This window comes from Ursus maritimus, unplaced genomic scaffold (genome assembly GCF_017311325.1).
Source record: "Ursus maritimus isolate PB19 unplaced genomic scaffold, ASM1731132v1 scaffold_34, whole genome shotgun sequence".
In the NCBI taxonomy this organism is placed as follows: Eukaryota; Metazoa; Chordata; class Mammalia; order Carnivora; family Ursidae; genus Ursus; species Ursus maritimus.
This window is the reverse complement of record NW_024426008.1, coordinates 11451986-11461327: the sequence shown is the minus strand read 5'-3', so window position 1 is coordinate 11461327 and position 9342 is coordinate 11451986. Positions and strand designations below refer to the sequence as shown.

At 35.8% G+C, this 9342-nt stretch overlaps 1 protein-coding gene across 2 annotated transcripts in view; it reads left to right on the top strand.

Moving 5' to 3' along the window:
* VPS13A (vacuolar protein sorting 13 homolog A) overlaps nt 1–9342 on the top strand; it is a 225628-nt gene that overhangs the window by 114718 nt on the left and 101568 nt on the right. For both annotated transcript variants that reach the window (XM_040620229.1, XM_040620230.1), the window contains exons 34-35: nt 2200–2347; nt 5368–5518. In XM_040620229.1, coding sequence (XP_040476163.1) covers nt 2200–2347; nt 5368–5518 — 299 coding nt within the window. The remainder of the gene's footprint in view (nt 1–2199; nt 2348–5367; nt 5519–9342) is intronic.

Here is a 9342-nt window from a genome sequence, read left to right as displayed (position 1 = left end):
AGAGAGAAAAGGTAGCAGAAAATTTGAAGAAATAATAGCCAAAACCTTCCCGAACCTGGGGAAGGACACAGAAATCCAGATCCAGGAAGGAGCAAGAGCCCCCAACAAAATCAGCCCAAGAAGGTCCACACCAAGACACATAGTAATAAAAATGGGGAAAAAGTAGTGATAGAATCTTAAAAGCAGCAAGAGAAAAGAAAACCGCTACATACAAGGGAAACAAAAGCAAAAACAGACTATTGGGACTACAGCAAAATAAAAATCTTCTGCCCAGCAAAGTAAATAACCAACAAAGCAAAAAGATAACCTAGTGAATGGGAGAAGATATTTGCAAATGATATATCTGGTAAGGGGTTATTATCCAAAACACATAAGAACTTATACAACTCAACGCACCCGTGCACACACACACACACACACACACACACACACACATCCAGTTTAAAAAGTTGGCCGAAAAGGTGAACAGACATTTCTCCAAAGAAGACATCCAGATGGCCCCAGACACATGAAAAGATGCCCAGCGTTACTCATTATCAGGGAAATGAAATTCAAAACCACATTGAGATATTGTCACACACCTGTCGGAGTGGCTAGAATCAAAAACACAAGAAGCCAACAGGTGTTGGTAAGGATATGGAGAAAAAGGAACCCTTGTGCCCTGTTAGTTGGAATGCAAACTGGCACAGCCACTGTGAAAAACCGTATGGAGGTTTGTCAAAAAATTAAAAATAAAATTACCATACAATCCATTAATTCCACTACTGGGTATTTACCCAAATAATATGAAAAACAAATTTGAAAAGTTATATGCATTCTTATGTTTATTGCAGCATTATTTATAATAGCCAAATTATGGAAGCAGCTCAAGTGTTCATCAATAGATGAATAAAGAAGTGTGTGTGTGTGTGTGTGTGTGTGTGTATGTATCAGAATATTTTAAGAGTACTGAAATCTTGCCATTTGCAACCAAATGGATGGATCTGGAGGGTATAATGCTAAGTGAAATAAGTCATTCAGCAAAAGACAAATATATAGGATTTCACTGGTATAGTTTAAGAAACAAATGAACAAACTAATAACATAAAAAACAGACTCTAACTATAGAGAGCAAACTGATGGTTACCAGAGGGGAGTTGGGTGAGTAGATGGGTGAAAGAGGTGAAAGGGATTAAGAATGCACCTATCTTGGTGAACACTGAGTAATGTGTAGAATTGTTGAATCTGTATATTGTACACCTGAAACTAATAACACTGTATGTTAATTACACTGGGATTTAAAAAATTAAAAATTTTAAAAATAAAACTGCATTTGAAATATTCTTTATAGGGCTTTTAAATTTCCCAGCTTACTCCCATTAAGTGGAGATTGCAAGCATGCATGCATGAGTATGGTGTTACTCTATAATTAATTCATAAAATGGTATGATAACTAGGCATTCTGAGAGGTCCCTGATGACTCCCATATTTCTCTCCACTTGAGTAAGTGAATCTAAAATTCTCCAGTCGTACTTTCATACCCTAGTTGAAGGATTTGGAATTTGCTGACAGTTAAAATGTTAAGTACATTATTAAGGAGTACCACTTTGAAGTTGTCACTGAACTTGTACAGTGAGAGGCCTCTGTGGTCACATTGTTACTTGAAATGGGTTCAGTAACCTGTTTTCATCATTCCTGAGCATCAGCCCTACCCTTGTGAATATTTGGAAAGGCAAATAATGATTCAACTTAATATGAAATTTCCCATATTCAACTGTTTTTCATCCACAGAAATAGAAATTCTATATGGTCTAACTTTGCTATCAAGTTAAGGGGATATGTGGTATTCTCCATACCTAAGTGAGTGAATTAAGTTGTTTTTGTAATGAGGTCTTCGATACTGTATGTTTTCCAATTATATAAAGATAGCCATCATTTTAAGGGTTTACTGTCCAACTTACATGTTTTTGGCACTTTTCAACATATTGCAAAATCTTATTCTAAAGATTGGGTTTTCTACAATATGGATAACTTGAGCTCAGAGAAAGTTACCTAAATTCACGGTAGGATAGAATATCTCTCATTTTGACTTGGGAGGCTGGGTAGATTTTATTTTTCTTTACGTACAAAAATTATTGATTTTTAGTATTTGTATATAGAATAAAAATTTTTTTTACTATGAGTGTATATGAAACAAAACAATTTTATTTCTACTTACAGGACTCAATTTATTGATGATGCATTCCAGGAAGTACTAGATCTGCTATTGCCATTAAATCTTGAGGTGATTGTTGAGCGAAATTTATCGTGGGAGTGGTACCAGGAAGTTCCTTGTTTTAATGTAAATGCTCAGCTAAAGCCCATGGAGGTAACTTTTTGGATGCTTGTTGATTTCTGTTTGGTTGGTTAAAAATATTGAGTGGGAACATAAGTTATTTTGATGTAGATGTTACATATTGATCAGCTTTGTCAAAATTGAAATAGTAGCTATATTAGAATTCATTGAATGTTCTCCATTTATTCAGCAAACATTTGAATGGCTACTCTGTGTTAGGTCCTATGTTATATATGGAGAGACAGTAGCAAAGAAGCTATGGCATTGTCTCTGGCTTCATGGAATCTAACTGGTCTAATGCAATGGTTACCAGTCATGGTGGTCTAGAGGTGTGATAGTTAGACTATAAAGAAGTACAAAAGCATGTAATTAAAATAGTTATAAACTGTGGTAAATTCCATACAGGAAGCAAATATCAGACATGATAAGTAGTCAGTTGAATATATTAATTTAGAACTTAGCGGAGAGTCCTAGGCTGGAAATAATAATGTGAAAGTCATCAGCAGCTAAGATGGTATTTAAAGCCACGACAATATGTGAAATAACCTAGAGAAGGTCCTAGAAGAAATGGAAGAGGCTGACGATAAAAATGGCAAATGGGTCAGTTCCTTATGCATAACTTTACCTAGCTATTGGTTGATACTGCTTGACAGATCTTTAATGTAACTATCCAAAATTTCCAATCTTCCATTTTGACTGCACGGAAGTCAAAACTGTATCACATGCTTTGGTAAAGTGACGGCAGCACATACTCTGTCTACAAGGTTACTTTAAGAAGCCTGCTCAACAAATCCTCTTCCCTTCTCCCACCCCCAGTTTCATTTCTATTTCTCTCCCCCCAAAAATGTATTCAAAAAGAGAAAACCATCATTTTTCAAGGTTTCAGATTTTTAGTTCAGAAATACATTTAGAGTGTAAAACATGATCATCTCAACTGGAAATCCTGACGCTCTTAATGTATAAGATCGTATTAGACTCCCTAACTTGTAAATGGGAAGTATCTCCTTTTTTTTTTTTAAAAAAAAGATTTTATTTATGAGCAAGAGAGCACGCATGCGTGCACAAGTGGAGGTCAGAGGGAGAGGGAGAAGCCACTGAGCCAGGAGCCTGATGCAGGGCTTGATCCCAGGACCACCAAGATCCCAGATCATGACCCGAGCCAAAGGCAGACACGTAACCGACTGAACCACCCAGGTGCTCCAGAAATTATCTTTCAAAGATAAAAATTGAAGTCTCTCTATATTTTAAGACAACTGATAGAAACTTTTAAAACATAAGTAGCATGTTTCACCCAGCATATTGCACAGATCCTCTCCTTAGTAGGCCCAAGTCTTAGGCAGATCTCTGTGGGGCAATAGGGACACCATTTTGCTTCACTCTTCTCCAGGAAGAATGCGTGCAGCGTGTTCAGGTGTACTGCAGACCATCTGTAAAGGGCTGGTTGCCTTCCGGGGCAGATGAAATTGTCTTCCCCTATCCTGATCCACCTGAAAAGTCAGCGGATAGGGACCCGGGTCCACATATTTGACCCCTCCTGGATCAGGGAGAAGTTGGAATCAGTTACTCTAATGCATCTGGACTAAGTGCTGCATCTTGTGATTTCTGACTTGTCAGACATTTGGGAGTAGCAAGATAGCCTGTCCTGACATGTAGGAGCCATGGACCAGCAGTCCTGGGATCCTTACAGTTCTTGCAACTTCCTGGACCGAGCTGTTGGCAGGAGTGAAGAGTGATCATTAATATCAATATTTGAGGGGCATTCAGTATACATTTACTAATTGAAAGACATGGTTTAGACATGGTTGTAATATTTAACTTCAACTTATTAATTTATATGAACATACAATTTTTGTAGTACCAGATACATAATAAACACAAGATGTCATGAATAAATGAAAACACTGGATTAGTATATTATTTTTGAAATATAGTCAAAGGAATCCTGGTACAAATCAAATTTGTTTTGTGGGATTAAAATTATTTCCTTGAGATGATTAAGCATCAATTTAAAACTCATAGTTTTTTTTTGTTTTGTTTTTTCTTCCACATGATTGCTATTGTATTTTAGTTCTCCAGAGAAACATAGTCAATAGGCTGTGTGTATTTGTGTGTGTGTGTGTGTGTGTGTGTGTGTGTGTGTGTGTGTGTCTGTGTCTACACTTGGTCTGGATATAGTAGACCGACTTCCTGATGACTCAGTTTTAGCCTCTCCCTGACACTGAGGATGAGGTTCAGGAGGGGTGAAAAATGTGGTCTCCTGAGGTGGGCTGCAGCAGCAGCTGTTAACTACTTCAGTGGATCATGAAGAGCCAATTTCATCCTAGTTGGTCTGCCCCAGAAGGCGGCTGGGTATTTGTAGGTGGTCTGTGCATCCTGTATGTATTCTATATACATATCATATATGTAACATCTTGAATAATATTGGACCAAATATATAGATCCTATGATCTAGCCAAGTTGACATAGAACTAACCATCATAGCTTTCGATACAGTTCTTATGTTGGTGATTTTAGGCTAAATTCACAACACATGGGATTTTGAGTTAGTGCATGAGTTCTTTAAGTGGATTTAAGTATGATATTTAACCATTTTAGTCTCAGCTTCTTATACAATCAGGATGTATTCTTTATACCTAGGACTATTGTGAGGTTCAAATGAAATAATTCATATAAAACACATTGTGAACTATTTTTCATGATGCAAATGAATATTTTTGAGTAATTTGTATTTGTAAATTGAGGTGCTCAGTAACTAAAAAAAATGCAAAGTAGCTAGATAAATTTAAAGGTTTTAAATTACTAGGTTAATTGATATGTTCATAACAAAAAACTTAATCATTCATAGTTTATTGGTTTTGACATCTAATTTCTGTATTTCACAGAGTACTAAAGATCACATGGTCATTTAGGAAACTGAATATCCTATTAGTAGAAATATCTAATGCGTTAAAAAATTGGTTTGTAGAGGACTGAAATGAAACACTTGCTTTTCAGCATAAGAGAATTTCTCACTATATAAAGTAGTAATGTTAAGCAAATCTTTCTTTTCACAGTTCATTCTTAGTCAAGAAGATATAACAACTATTTTTAAAACATTATATGGCAATATATGGTACGAAGAAGGTGGTGGTGCCTCACCTGCAGGAATAAAAGATCAGAATAGCGTTAATAGTGGAGCTACTAATGCTTCACACCATTTAGAAGGTATGTTCTTAACCTCAAATTAGCCCTCCACCTCCCCATCTCTAATCCCACGTTTCTTCCTTCCTCCTTTCCATTCTCTAGTTTGAGTTTTTCAAAAATAAGATTTATAGATCTTTTATAATTAGCTAATCCTATCTGGGTATCTCTAAATTGTCTGTTATTAGGCATTCTGTTTATTTTGTTGTTGTTGAATCAAAATGCCTAGTTGTGTTGTGACAAAATTCCTTCATATTTATTCTTGTTATCCCAACTGTCCTATATGTCCTTATTTTCAATTTTTCTCCCAATGCCCCTCTTCTCCCTAATTCTTAGTGCAGCATATATCCCAGATGGAATATTTTATATTAAATTAGGAGTATCAGAATATTAAGGATGTCAAGAAAGAATGATCATTAGTAAATGATGAATTTCAGCAAGTATCTGGAAGATAGATGGGTAGAATAGGGCAGAGGGAACTGTAACTCAGAGGTCGTATCTAATACTGAATTTAATGTGGTGTGTGGAACCTGACTGGGTTCTAAATTCAACACCAGCGCATAAGAGAGAATTGGGTCACTTAAGGCTGCTGGGAGGACTGTGCTTCAAAAGAATAATAATTCACATTCTAGCATTTTGGGGGATCCTTAAACCTACTTACCTCAAAATGAAACCTGTTAGTCTACCAGACCCACTCTAGCAAAGCCCTGAGATAACACACACCTTTTCCAGTCAGGGAGAATCCTAACACAAAAACAACCCTATACTTAAAACATTATAGGAAACTCTGTTCTTACTGGGTACAATAATCAGCCTAGTCCTTTATTGTTAAAATATTCATGGTCGGGTTAAGAAAATAACAAGAACTTAATCATAAAAGAGACCAGGATAAGATAATACTGTTTTCTGAGTGAAACAGAAGTAATTCAGGTAACAAGAGAACATAAACAAACAGAAAACAAATTCTAAATCATAATCAGAGGATTTTGAGAATACAGAAACTGAATCTTACCATCACTAAACCTTCCACCCTCTCAAGATAAGATGGAGTTCTTGGAACCCAAAAATATGATTGATGAAATTTTGAAACACAACAAATGCAATAAGCATGAGGTTAAAATATAAGTACTGAGTTGGAATATATAGTTGATGTAATCTCCCATGACACAGCAGAAAAATAAGCCATAGAGACGTAAAATGAGATAAAATTTAAGAAGTATAGACCTTTCAAAAGTTCGAAAGTTGCGGGGCGCCTGGGTGGCTCAGTTGTTAAGCGTTTGCCTTCGGCTTAGGGCGTGATCCCAGAGTCCTGGGATCTAGCCCCACATCAGGCTTCTCCGCTGGGAGCCTGCTTCTTCCTCTCCCACTCCCCCACTTCCCTCTCTCTCTGGCTGTGTCTCTCTCCATCAAATAAATAAAATCTTTAAAAAAAAAAAGTTTGAAAGTTGCAAAATCCAGAATAATAAGTATGTTAGGAGAAAGAACTGAGAAAGTGGAAGAGAAGAATCTTTCAAAGAAATGATAGAAGAAAATCTCTAGAGCTAAATAAATATTGAAATAAATTCTTGGTTATAAAAATCTAGAGTTTCAAGCAGATGGAATAAACAAAGATTGCCCATGCAAACACATTTTCATGAAATGTCAGAACAACAAAGGTCAGATTTTTAGTTTCAGAACAAAAGCAAGCTGTTTATTAGGGGCTTAGAAAAAAAGTGATTGGAATTAGAGTATCATGAACTAAACTGGATGGGACAGGGTAGATGGATGAAAAAAGACAATGGCGCAATATAGTCAAATTTCTAAGGAAAATGATTTTGAAGTTAAGATTCTATATGTAGTCAAACCATAAAATGTGAAAACACAATAATTCTCAAATTTTCTAGTGACTGAAAGTTTACTTCCTTCATACTCATTCCTAAAGAAATTAGTTTGAAAATATAATCTAGCAAAATAAACAAGGAATCCAGGAAAAAAGGAAAACATGGGATCCAAAAACAATGAGCCTACTAAGAAGTGCAGTGAAAAGGAATCCCAAAATTTTGTTTTATTGGCTTAGAAAGTCCTTTGTTTCATTACAGAGGAATTCAGAATGCAGTGAGAAAAATTTCACAAGTACAAGAATGTCTTTAAAAAGAAAAATAGGGTAAATTTCATATAATAGGTAGAATGAGAAATTAACTACATTACAAAAGTGATATGGAAAAGATGACATGTTTTTGGTTCCTAGGAAGGGAGAAATCTCTACCATATCAGTCTAGTCTAGAAGTGAAGTGGATTAAGTTTTACAAGTTTTGAGCCACTATTAGAAGAGATTCTCTCTTCTTTTTTGAGAGATGGACTAGTTGTGATGTAGCAGCAGAGAAAAATGTTATAATAAACTTAATTCTCTTCATTGAAAATTATCACATAGTTACAGTTAACACATGGAAGACTTACTGTGTAAATAAGAATGTAAATGTTATTAATAACCATGTTAACATAGAGACGAAGACATAACTAAAATATGTCTAAAATGAAATGAAAAAAAGACATTTAAATACATTACTGTTTTAATAATTTTCTTTAAATTTTCGCATACACCAAAGTGGAAGGACTAAGGTAATGAATCCACACGTACCCGTCAACACAGTTTCAGCAGCTGGTGGCATGTGGCTGACTTTATTATAGCTTTAACTCTGCATTTTCTTCCCCCACCCCACTAGATGATTTTAAAGCAAATCTCAGATGTTATACCTTTAGTTGGTATTTAAGCAGTAAGAACTTTACTTTTTATTGGTTTTATTTTTTAAGATTTTATTTACTTGAGAGAGAGTGAGCAAGAGAGAGCACGAGTGGGATGAAAGGCAGAGGGCAACACAGACTCCCCGCTGAGCCGGGAACCCAGCACTGGGCTCAATCCCAGGACTCCGGGATCATGACCTGAGCCAAAGGCAGATACTTAACGGACTAAGCCACCCAGGCACCCCATTTACTTTTTAAATGTAGTCATAGTAACATTATCACCCCTAAAAAATTAGCTGTACTTGCTGTAGACCATGAAAATATCCTGGTAGGCTTCATTTTCTCCTGATTGTCTCAGAAATGTTTCTTTACAAGTTTGTATTTTATAACAATGATAAAGGGACGAATTCGCAAAAAAGATCCAACAACTTTAAATGTATTGTAACTAATAACAGAGCTTCAAAACATGCAGCAAAAATGGACAGAACTAAAGGCAGAAATACACATGCACAATCAGTTATGGATTTAGCATACCACTCTTAGTAATTGATAGAATATAGACAAAAAAAGTCAAAATATAGAACAGTTGAACACTGTTAACAAACTGACCTACCTGACATTAGTATAATACTACACTCAATAATTGCAGAATGCATTTGTTTTTTATTTTTTTATTTTTTTATTTTATTTTTTTTTAAAGATTTTATTTATTTATTTGACAGAGATAGAGACAGCCAGTGAGAGAGGGAACACAAGCAGGGGGAGTGGGAGAGGAAGAAGCAGGCTCATAGCGGAGGAGCCTGATGTGGGGCTCGATCCCATAACGCCGGGATCACGCCCTGAGCCGAAGGCAGACGCTTAACCGCTGTGCCACCCAGGCGCCCCAATGCATTTGTTTTTTAAAGGGCTCTTGGAATGTTCACAAGGATAAACCATTCTGGGGGGCCATGAAGTTTTCTGGTCATATGGAATTAAACTAGAAATCTATAGCAGCAATAGGACGTCAAAAAAGCTTGAAATGCTTGGATATCAAACAATTTTTAAATAACCTGTGGGTCAAAAAAGGCAAGGGAAATTAGAAAATTATTTAAACTGAAAAGTAATGAACATAAAATCTAATAAAAATT